Raw genomic sequence first — 12,500 nt, forward strand, 5'->3', positions numbered from 1 at the left:
TTAATATATCGTTAGCCATCTTACCATACACTGCCCTTAATACACTATAACATATCATTTAATATATCGTTAGCCATCTTACCATACACTGCCCTTAATAAACTATAACATATCATTTAATATATCGTTAGCCATCTTACCATACACTGCCCTTAATACACTATAACATATCATTTAATATATCGTTAGCCATCTTACCATACACTGCCCTTAATAAACTATAACATATCATTTAATATATCGTTAGCCATCTTACCATACACTGCCCTTAATACACTATAACATATCATTTAATATATCGTTAGCCATCTTACCATACACTGCCCATCACATGTAGCAGTAGTTGTATCACCAGTTGGTTCAGCACACGGACCTCCAACTTCCACTCCCCCAATAGCTGTGTATGTACACGCGTAACAGTCTACTGCCGTCACATCATCTAAAATAAACAGGATAAGATACGTTTTTTTTCAAATAAAGGACATGAATGCATGCTTACATACATACATACATACATACATACATACATACATACATACATACATACATACATACATACATACATGCATGCATGCATGCATGCATGCATACATACATCCATACACACACACACACACACACACACACACACACACACGCATACATACATGCATGCATGCATGCACGCACGCACGCACGCACGCACGCACGCACGCACGCACACACATACATACATACATACATACATACATACATACATACATACACACACACACATACATACATACATACATACATACATACATACATACATACACATACATACACACACATACATACATACATACATACATACATACATACATACATACACACACATGCGTGCGTGCGTGCGTACATACATACATACATACATACATACATACAGACAGACAGACAGACAGACAGACAGACAGACAGACAGAGACACATAGAGACACACAGAGACAGACAGACAGACAGACAGACAGACAGACAGACAGACAGACAGACAGACAGACAAGCAAACAAACAAACAAACAAACAAACAAACAAACAAACAAACAAACACAGGGACAGAGAGAATGTCATAAATGCTTTTGATTTCAATAGAACACTTACTGTACGACACTACTGCTGCCAATACAACCAGGATAGCAATCTTTGCCAACATCTTAAGACAAATACGAGGTTTTCTGTAATAAAAATGATATTTGATAAGCCATGATTTCAATACTACGTTCTCGTATCACTGTTATTTTATCAGTGGACTCGTAAGGATCATATAAGATTTTTTTCTTCTGCGCAACATTTTTATAACTCTGCCGGGCTATTGTTCACCTACATTTTAAGCTTCATCTGAACCGTGCGGCATTTCAAAACACCATATATGCACTGAGAATAAATTTAAATATCTGTACATTCCAAAGTGATGTAGTCTGCAAACAGAATATAACACTTGGCAACAACTAGTAATCTTAGTTTCTCACGTTGAGTAGGAATATGGTGTAATATATTCACATTTCAGTTCTTTTCAACCTCTAATTAAATTGGTTTCCTCCTAATGAAGAACATTCAACTATTGACTAAAATCTGGTTTTACAGTTCCTATGTAGTTATCATATGGTTCCATGGAATACTTGACATAGTAGACATGTATATACATTTTTGACGTTGTCGAAGTTTTCTGTACATTCCAAAGTGATGTCGTCTGCAAACAGAATATAAAACTTGGCAACAACTAGTAATCTTAGTTTCTCACGTTGAGTAGGAATATGGTGTAACATATTCACATTTCAGTTCTTTTCAACCTCTAATTATTATTTAAAGGTATTTCATGTGTGGGCGCCCTCACACGTAGGTCACCCCAGGACCGTTGAGGGCGGAGTGACAGACATACTAGTATCTTATTTAGTTTTTCATTCATATTACCAGATTCAAGGACAAGCATTACGCGAAGTAGTTGTCTAAAACAAACTCTAGCCATCGCTGACCGTGTACAAGTACCGTGTTCACAAAGAAAAAGAGTGAAATATTTGTCAAATTACACCAACAATTGTGCATGAATCTTAATCATATATCAATCCCTTCTTGACACGGATGTGGTATTTAATTCATTTAGGCCAGTTAAAATAGAAAAAACTGGGTTTTTTGTACAATGATTAAATAATTTTGAACAAACTAGTTGCAGCCTATTTTACTGAGTCAACATATGAAACCCGCCTGCGAACATATTGCCGATCATCTAAAACCTGAAAAGCAAAAAATATGGGTAGGTCGGGCCCGTTGAACAGAACAGCTTTTTAATTTTTCCCTGGCCTCAGAGTGCTTTCCTCTTTAGTGTGTACTGAACTTTACAGGTAACAATAGCAGAGAACCTTTCTTTTAATACGTCTAAAAAATAGAAAGCCTGTTAAAACGTTTGCCCATGACATGTATCCACATTACTCATAGAGATGTCAAAGTTTTGTATATCATAATTGTACAATATAATATAATATAATATTTTAGACAATGTTGTCGAGACTTTAATAAGCCAATATTCAGCACCGATATCATTTTATTATTAAGGTCACCACTCATTCAATTGTGTTTTAATTCTTTGAGCGTATTTGTATAGCCTTGAAGGTATGAATGGCATGCAGAACTCTAACCATACTTCACTTCAACGCCTGATAATTGTTTGTTTTACCATAGCAACAACAAGTACGTATCGTCCCCACAGTAGGCAATACTTTTGCTACCTATACGTTTTTCGGTACATATTCAATATTGAATATATTTATGAACAAAATAACTGTCAGGAGCTCTTCGACAGAAGAAAGTCATTAGACACAGAAGCTGCCACACTACTGGTTTTTCATACAGTAAAATTAACCAATTGTGTAAATTGAAACATGCATAGCTTCAGTTACACTGTTTGTATCTCTTTAAATGTAATCCTTTCTTTGTATATCAAAATAAATAACAACATTCATTTGAATTACATTAATTGTGTTAACCATTATTATGCAAGAATGTTGATCCTTAATTAATTAGTTTTAGATACAACCGAAAATAATGCGTGTACATGGTTGTAAAACCAACTTTGAATTTATATGAGTAAAATTTAAAACGGACAATCAGAGATGGTGCCGAGTTTAGTGCCGTCAGAATTTTGAAATAATAATGCCACACTACGAACGCCAATGTAGAACACACTTTTACTTACGACCTTGAACTCAAAGGCAGAATGGGTTCACCATCGTGAATTAGAGATTGGCATAGATATTTTACATATATGCAAGAATTTTGATAACAAATTAATCGGCTCTATTAGTTATAACCGAAAATAATGGTTGCAATAGGTCATTAAACCATGGATCCATTCATCATAAAAACAACTCTGACATATGTGCAAACACAGACGTTTACAAACATTCCATTTTTAAATATATGATGTACTGCATCAGAAATTTCTACTACGAACGTGTGGAACTGACTTGTATTTACGACCTTGAACTTATTAAAAGAAGTTGTGTGTTCACCCGGTATATAGTTGAGAAAATTTTTTTTCGCTCAGACTCACCTGGAAGGGCAAGAGTGGATTGACGATCTTCGTTATGACCAGGGTTGTGAAATCGACTTTGTGTGTGTAGAATATATACTTCCTAACAACCAATCAAAATGCCACAAGGTATCACATGATAATACCCTATGATGAGTCACATGCATGCATGCGTTCATAATACTATTGTAACCTTGGAAACCAGGGTTGAGGTTCTGCTAAACAAATCATGGATTCCGCACCCCTCTCCCTCTGATGAGTGGGTGGGTGGGGGACAGATTGCCGACCCCAAAGTTACATTTTACGCAAAAAGGAGACCCTTGCTGGTATAACCCACTCTAAAGAAAATCCCAAGCCTGGGCTTGAAAAAAAAGTAAGGACCCTCTCCCGTATTGCCGTCTCTGGCAGTTGCCCCCCCCCCCCCCCACACACACACACCACGTGGTATTTAGGAGGGTAAGGTATGAAGTATTCAGATAATTGTTTTACAAATACCTGCAACAGGTTATTACTTGTTGTCGGTGGCTTAGGTTAAACCGCTTTCCCTCTTATCAATGCGGTCGGGGTTCGAACCCATTCAGTGTTTGATTAATTTTACCACGCTGTAAGTAAGAAGAGTGTCGTTCAGTTTGACTTTACCGAGCAATGTAGGTTTTCCTTGGGTACTCCGGTTTCCTCCTGCACTACCACTGTTATTGGGTAAGGTTTGTTTGATGGTTTATAAATAAATAAATAAATAAATAACAATTGTAAGTTATATATCAGTTCATAGCGTTAGACAATAATATCAAGGGAATATAAACATACATGAAATTATTTTTTTTAAAGGAGGTTGGCAATGTTTGACTCCAGCGAAGTTGTACATTGGATCCCCTACTAAAGCTAATAGGGATTTACAAACCCGCCATGTTGAATGTTGCATCATTTGAAAAGGTGATAATAAATACTAATGCATTGGTATTGCAAACAATGATCTTACATTGTTTGCAACCACGAATGATCAATTCATAGTAACCCTGAGCATTGTGGGATGTTTTTTCATCGATAGCTCCAGATTAGGTATTACGATAACCACAGATAATCCCATAGTCCTTTGCGTTTAAGCATGCTCAGTCTGGATTGCAAGTTCCCTTTTAATAACTATTCAATACACAATGGTAGAAATATCGTCTACATGTGTGTTTATTTGAGAAGAAAAACACTCCATGATTTATTACTATAGTAACGAGAAGAGTTTGATCCAGAAATTAGAACGGTCATAATAACTGGTCTATTTATTCCGTATTCGCAGGCCGTCGGCCAAAAGATAAAATATACAAATATTAAAGTAAAGCAGTACTGAAAAGGCAATGAAACGGTTACGTAACGCTGATAACTTCTTTACGTTTACGCTGATAACTTCTTTTCCATGGGCATACTCTCGTTGATCCAGTTGTGTTTTTCAACGTATCTACTTCGACAACATGAGGACACAGTTTGAAATTATTTAAGGACAGATCCAGATTGGATATACATAAATACTTTTTCAGTCAACGTGTCGTAGACATTTGGAACAGTTTACCACAAAGGGTTATTGCTAATTCATCAGTGTATTGATAACCACCTCAAAACAGTAAGGGGTCTTTAAAAGCCCCAATGGCTTCCTACCCCACGTAAACTCACGGTAAATTCACGGTAAATTCACGTAATTACATGGCATGAAATAAGAATACTGCGAGACGTTGTTGGATGAAAGTTAATCGACAAAGTTCTGTACAGACGGAGGATCAAAGTAAAGTAAATCTAGAGATATATTTTGTCCTATGGTTATTGAAAAATGAACATACTAATAAAAAATTATATTCATCTTCGACTTCATTTGAATCGTACAATAAACATATTCTTATATAAACATATAAGAGTTTGGTCCAATCGGCTTTCATCTCATTTTAGAAACAATTAAGATGATTAATAATCGCGTACATCTTCAAATAATTAGTAATATCACACAATGTTTCTGATGTTCGTATTCTATTTTCATTTTTAGTTACATAATTAACATTACTGGAATTTTGGCACGGTCATTTATTGCATAAATAGTACATGTTTAAAATACCAGATCAAAATTACATTTATGTATTTTTTAAGCGTACAAAGAACGCAATATCAAAAATATAGCTAGCAAACAGTGACTGCAGGCATATGTTTTTTTAATTGTTGTAACATCATAAAATTGACTGGGCACATGGAAATATTTGACGACACATTATGACATTCTTATTGTTCTATGGCGCAATGGCCAAATTTATATCGACTTAAATAATTTTGAATGCACCTCAGGAACAAAATTCTTAAAATCTCTACAAACTTTGTAATATGGAAGCTAATATTGCTCTTTCAAAAAAAAGATTGAGGTTCACTAATTTGTTACCAAATGGCCCATGCAGTTAACAAGTTAATATCACTGAATCCTTGTTGTTGCTTCATATGATTTAGAATTCTGCGCATGCTCGTCTACTTTGACGTCTCAAATGGTAAAGGTAGAAGAGTAAAGTATAGACTTTCATTTCACTAAATTAACGATTGAACAATTCAACACAAAAATCTTGATTATATTAAATTAGTTTATATCGATTGTTTTAGTACACGCTCAAGTTTGCATTTTATCTGCCACTCAAAACAGGGAAACTTTAAATACCAAATAAAAACGTTGACACTTCGGACAGTTTTAAAGGTATTATTTACACCTGTCTGCAACAAAACACCACTCTTTCATCGTACTAATATTGCGTACATCATAAACTTTACGAAGTTATTATATAACAGAATACATTGACTGTCACCATGGTAACAATATTAATAATACTTTGATTTGCACCGCTGTCGCCATTGTTGCCACTGTCGCCATCATTTCCTGTGTTACCTGTGCCGTCATCACCACTGCTCAAAGCTGTCAAAACAAAATAAACTTCGATTATGAAATTGTGCATAAATTTGATGCTCTCAAAAGTACAAAGAGTTTGAAAATGGTAGATATGAGGTAGTCAGAATATAATCGTAATATGGTAGTGATAGTGGTAGAATAGTGGTAGTGATATTGGTAGTAGAAATATTGGTAGTAATAGTGGTAGTAATAGTGGTAGAATAGTGGTAGTAATAGTAGTAGTAGTAATAGTGGTAGTAGTTGTAGTAGTAGTAGTGGTAGAAATAGTGGTAGTAATAGTGGTAGTAATAGTGGTACTAATAATAGTAGTAGAAATAGTGGTAGTAGTAGTGGTAGTAGTAATAGTGGTAGTAATAATAGTAGTAGAAATAGTGGTAGTAGTAGTGGTAGTAATAGTGGTAGTAATATGGTAGTAATAGTGGTAGTAGTTGTAGTAGTCGTATTATAAAATTCATTATATATTCATTCCATCAATTCATCCATCATTTCATTCATTCATTCATTCATTCATTCATTCATTCATTCATTCATTCATTCATTCATTCAATCAATCAATCAATCAATCAATCAATCAATCAATCAATCAATCAATCCCTTACTCATTGTCTGTCTGCCTACCCACCTGACCACCACTCCATCCACCCACTCTCCAACCAACCCACCAACCCATACACATACCCACCTACCTTCCTACTACTGTAACGTGATCGACAGTCAGTCATGTTTTTACATTGACAAGAATATTTGAGGACAAATTGTTAAGGTTACTATGGAAACTGAATTACTTGTTACAAAACTTACATCCAGTACAGTGATTGTCAGAGCAGCATTCAATTTCACTTCCTGTAACGAAAAAAAGAATAAATTTATATCGCTATGTTTGATAAATTACCGTTCATAATATATATCAGGCTAACCCACAATGCAATTGGCTCTCATGAATAGTTAATTGAGACGCCAAAGCAGAATAGAGTGGTTGGAACATGAAGAATGAATTACTGAAAAAAAAAACATTTTAGATGTAAATTATTCATAATATCAGATATTAAATATTGTTATTTGAAATGATTAAGTATGTTTTCATAGTTCTATTACCATAAATATATTTTGGTTTGACTACCGTAGACGTAAAGGTACAAGTTGTCACCTTTCTAAGAACCTTACCTTTAACCTCATGTGACCAATTTAACTAATTACCCTAACCCCACCTTTAACCTTAACCCATAATCTAACCATTAACATGAACTCTAATCCCTCACCCGTACTCTAATCCCTCACCCGTACTCTAATCCCTCACCCGTACTCTAATCCCTCACCCGTATTCTAATCCCTAAGCTGTACTCTAATCCCTCACCCGTACTCTAATCCCTCACCTGTACTCTAATCCCTCACCAGTACTCTAATCCCTCACCCGTACTCTAATCCCTAAGCTGTACTCTAATCCCCACCCGTACTCTAATCCCTAAACTGTACTCTAATCCCCACCCGTACTCTAATGCCTCACCCGTACTCTAATCCCTCACCCGTACTCTAATCCCTCACCCGTACTCTAATCCCTAAGCTGTACTCTAATCCCCACCCGTACTCTAATCCCTCACCCGTACTCTAATCCCTAAGCTGTACTCTAATCCCTAAGCTGTACTCTAATCCCTCACCCGTACTCTAATCCCTCACCAGTACTCTAATCCCTAAGCTGTACTCTAATCCCTCACCCGTACTCTAATCCCTCACCCGTACTCTAATCCCTCACCCGTACTCTAATCCCTAAACTGTACTCTAATCCCTCACCCGTACTCTAATCCCTCACCCGTACTCTAATCCATCACCCGTACTCTAATCCCTCACCCGTACTCTAATCCCTAAGCTGTACTCTAATCCCTCAACCATACTCTAATCCCTCACCTGTACTCTAATCCCTCACCCATACTCTAATCCCTCACCCGTACTCTAATCCCTCACCCGTACTCTAATCCCTCACCCGTACTCTAATCCCTCACCAGTACTCTAATCCCTCACCCGTACTCTAATCCCTCACCCATACTCTAATCCCTCACCCGTACTCTAATCCCTCACCCGTACTCTAATCCCTAAACTGTACTCTAATCCCTCACCCGTACTCTAATCCCTCACCCGTACTCTAATCCATCACCCGTACTCTAATCCCTCACCCGTACTCTAATCCCTAAGCTGTACTCTAATCCCTCAACCATACTCTAATCCCTCACCTGTACTCTAATCCCTCACCCATACTCTAATCCCTCACCCGTACTCTAATCCCTCACCCGTACTCTAATCCCTCACCCATACTCTAATCCCTCACCCGTACTCTAATCCCTAAGCCGTACTCTTATTAATCCTTATTTATAATCCCTATTTAGATACAAACATTCATATATGATGCCCTCTTACCAGTTTTGATTCCGTACAGGTTAATTACATTTGAGACGCTTGTGCAACTTTCTGAACATGTGCGAGTGATGGTCAAGATGTTGGCCGCATATGCATGAATAATCTAATTAAAAAAGACAATGAATTGTTAGTATATAATTGACTGAGCTGGCTGTAAAAGTAACCTCTCTGTAACAATCCATGCTATCAATAGGATAGTATTTGAAATGAGGATATTAGGATGGACAAGAAAATTAAAATTAATATATACAAGTTAACAACAATTATAATTGGTAATTAGCCTACCTGTAGGCTTCAAGGACTTTCACTACTACACTATTCTGCTATCCGTTTTGATTTTTTGAATTTTCGATCTATTATGACAATTAGGATAGCGTAATAGTGTAGTAGCGACAGTCCTTGAAGCCTACAGGTCATCGTTGCAAACCACGACCGTTTTACGGTACCGTTCTTAACGAGCCAGTCCCTACTTTTATTTCGAAGTGTAGTGGTAGAAATAATAACTCTGGTTTGCGAGAATGCCTACAGGTAGGCAAAAGCGGTATTGACTAAAATAACAATGAATCCATAGGTTACATCTCAATAACGTTTATATCATGAACTACATAAAACAAAAGAGAAATGTATCGTTTACAATTGACAAATGTTAGACATTCGTAAGAATGCACCGACAGTTTGACAGTCAAAGTGCCTGAAATTACCCAAGACTTTACTACGTGACAGCTTGTTGCTAGTCCATGTAAAATGTGGTTGTTATTCATTTTGTTGAGAGAGCGACAGACAGACAGACAGACAGACAGACAGACAGACAGACAGACAGACAGACAGACAGACAGACAGTGACAAAAAGACATAGACACAGATGCAGTGACAGACAGACGGATAGGGACAGACAGACAGACAGACAGACAGACAGACAGACAGACAGACAGACAGACAGACAGACAGACAGACAGACAGACAGACAGACAGACACATGAGAGAGACTAGGGTAACATGTAAATCGGTTGATGTAAAGCACATTAAAAAATGAAGTATATGATTGTTGTTAACAGCTTACCTCACATTGGCCAGAGCATGTAGTTGTAGCAGTTTGACTAGTTGGTGTATCACATGGACCAGTTGATGCTAGCAATGTGGATACACAGTCATAGCATTCTATGGCCATGACATTATCTACAATACAAGAAACAAAATTTGGTATTGCATTATGGATATACTGTCTGTCTGTTTGCCTGCCTGCCTGCATGCATGCATGCATGCATGCATGTATGTATGTATGTATGTATGTATGTATGTATGTATGTATGTATGTATGTATGTATGTATGTATGTATGTATGTATGTATGTATGTATGTATGTATGTATGTATGTATGTATATAAAATATAACATACACACTCATATAAACCTCTTTTCAAACACACACACATACACACATATTTATATCTGATATATATGTTTATATAGATAAATACATAAAATACAATACTTACTGTGAGCCACTGAGACCAACACAATCAAGATTGTCAATTTCCCAAACATCTTCAAACTAGTACGTACTATCCTGTAATATGAAATAGATTGTGTGTTATTAGAAGCCAAATTTCATTAGAATCTGAATTCGTTTTGCTACCTATCACCAAGTACACAATACGTTTTAGCATTTTAATCATTAAAATATAGATATATCCAATATTAATCAGTTCTATATTTAAACCTGATTTAGACGTTGGGGAATTTGTTTATCAAATAACCAAAGATATGATCACTAAAACGTGGCCAATCACTTATAAAAAGACACTGTATCTGTTAATTAGTGGTCATTGTTAATTATAGGTAGTGTAGTGACAATTTTTAATCTTGAGTGAAAACTTGGTTTAGAATCTGTCATCATGTTAAAACTGTACTAGTTGTAACTGGTGTATAATTTTTTGATCATTCAACCACAATATATTGACTAAAATTTTTTAAAATACCAGTAATTAGACATGTTAATCGGTGGTTGATATTATCTATAAACAGTTCAGAAACAGGTTGATATCATGATCATCACTGAGGGGCGCTGATTTTTGTTTGCGGACCCACAAATGAATTTAATTGTATTTCTCGTGTATACCGTCGACGTCTACACAAAATATGTGTACCCACAGGTGATGCAGTACCTGTTGAGGTGTACAATATTACAAGTAAATTTTTCTACCTAACAAACTATTTTCGAAAAAAAAGAAGAAAAAAGTTTAGATTCAGCTTAAATTCCTACAGTGAGTATATTCAATATAGATGCAGTAATCAACAGTTTTGGTATCTTAGGCGTGTAGCTGATACCTAAGTTTCCGCAGTAGTATTAGCTAGCATATATATAAAAGAAGTCTTGCCATTGAGTTGATGTAATCTAAAAATAGATTTGTGTAATGTCTGCGTGCATCAATCTGACTTGATATGGGTCTACCTATGTCTGTGTGCAGACATATCTACCTGTGGTTCATCTGATATTCAAGATCATTAATTGTTATTCAGCAGATCGAAAACTACTAATAAGCAAGGCCTTCCTCCGTAAAGAGTTGGGGACTGTCTCAGTCTTTAATTTGCCAACATTGCTGATCTAATACTTTTTCGACTTGAGGAGGACTGCTATGAAAAACAACTTTTTAACAATTATACACAAAAAAATTCTTTTCCGCTTACTCGAATTATGTAATCGTGTTACACGTAACTGCCAACAGTACAGTTAGTAATTAAATTGATTGGCACGTAACTTTATTGTTCATCGTTATATATTTGACCTAGATAAAGATATCTTACAGTAATTGTCCTTGTTTGGGTTTCAAGTGTACTCTTACTGTAACATACAGCTTATTCTTGTCTAACCGTTGACACCAACCAACCAACCAACCAACCAAGTGATTCTCTCGCATTTTAGGATTTCGCAAGAACGCTTTGACATAAGTACATAGCTCAGTAAAGACAACTAATGACGTCAGACGGATATCATTATCGAAAATATCAGTTTAACCATGCGTCATTTAGAAGTGTCTGTCGTGAAATATAAACCCGGGCATTTTATATGACCTAAGGGTGGGTTTAAGAAGTGAACGCCGAATAATGTCAACCACGTACACAAGACAAAGATCAAATAAACCCCTTCCAATAGGGAACTCTTTTCAAGGTTGCCATAGTAATGGTAAATCCTCCCTATGCATGTATTAAAGGCACTTGTAGTAAGTGGTGTATATACCACCATAATGTTATATAAAACATGAAAGAAAGTGTGTACTAGTAGAATCTTAATAGACTCCAATTAAATTGACGGTGACATATGTGTTTTAAATGTTTAGCCCGATTTACAAATATGCCGTATCTTATTTCCACACACTTTGATTGCATTCTTTAAATTTAGGAATGACAATCGTAGTGACGTCATAGAAGTAGTATAAATTGAATACCCTTTCGTTTTTGACAATAGGTTTTTAAAGTAGTAAAAGAACAATTCACTATTTGAATTCACTCGGCGATTGTTTACCTAAGGTCACAGAAATTCGGTTAAACCTTATAATATGTAAGACGTAGAACACATGTGCACTCACAATCACAAACTACTTTGGCAGGTACATAGTACTTTTT

The 12,500-nt window shown here is 36.0% G+C and overlaps 2 protein-coding genes across 2 annotated transcripts in view; both read right to left on the reverse strand.

Moving 5' to 3' along the window:
* The window catches only part of LOC144440215 (uncharacterized), a 7,529-nt gene extending 3,879 nt beyond the window's left edge, over positions 1-3,650 (reverse strand). Inside the window, exons 1-3 of the mRNA XM_078129522.1 lie at positions 3,566-3,650; positions 1,120-1,193; positions 315-439 (exon numbers count right to left, since the gene is read on the reverse strand). Coding sequence (XP_077985648.1) covers positions 315-439; positions 1,120-1,171 — 177 coding nt within the window. The 5' untranslated portion in view covers positions 1,172-1,193; positions 3,566-3,650. The remainder of the gene's footprint in view (positions 1-314; positions 440-1,119; positions 1,194-3,565) is intronic.
* Positions 3,651-4,959: 1,309 nt separating this feature from the next.
* LOC144440361 (uncharacterized) overlaps positions 4,960-12,500 on the reverse strand; it is an 8,613-nt gene continuing 1,072 nt past the window's right edge. Inside the window, exons 2-6 of the mRNA XM_078129727.1 lie at positions 10,373-10,443; positions 9,937-10,052; positions 8,877-8,979; positions 7,269-7,310; positions 4,960-6,473 (exon numbers count right to left, since the gene is read on the reverse strand). Of these exons, the coding sequence (XP_077985853.1) occupies positions 6,328-6,473; positions 7,269-7,310; positions 8,877-8,979; positions 9,937-10,052; positions 10,373-10,421 (456 nt within the window). The 5' untranslated portion in view covers positions 10,422-10,443 and the 3' untranslated portion in view covers positions 4,960-6,327. The remainder of the gene's footprint in view (positions 6,474-7,268; positions 7,311-8,876; positions 8,980-9,936; positions 10,053-10,372; positions 10,444-12,500) is intronic.

The sequence above is a fragment of the Glandiceps talaboti genome, chromosome 9 (genome assembly GCF_964340395.1).
Source record: "Glandiceps talaboti chromosome 9, keGlaTala1.1, whole genome shotgun sequence".
In the NCBI taxonomy this organism is placed as follows: domain Eukaryota; kingdom Metazoa; phylum Hemichordata; class Enteropneusta; family Spengelidae; genus Glandiceps; species Glandiceps talaboti.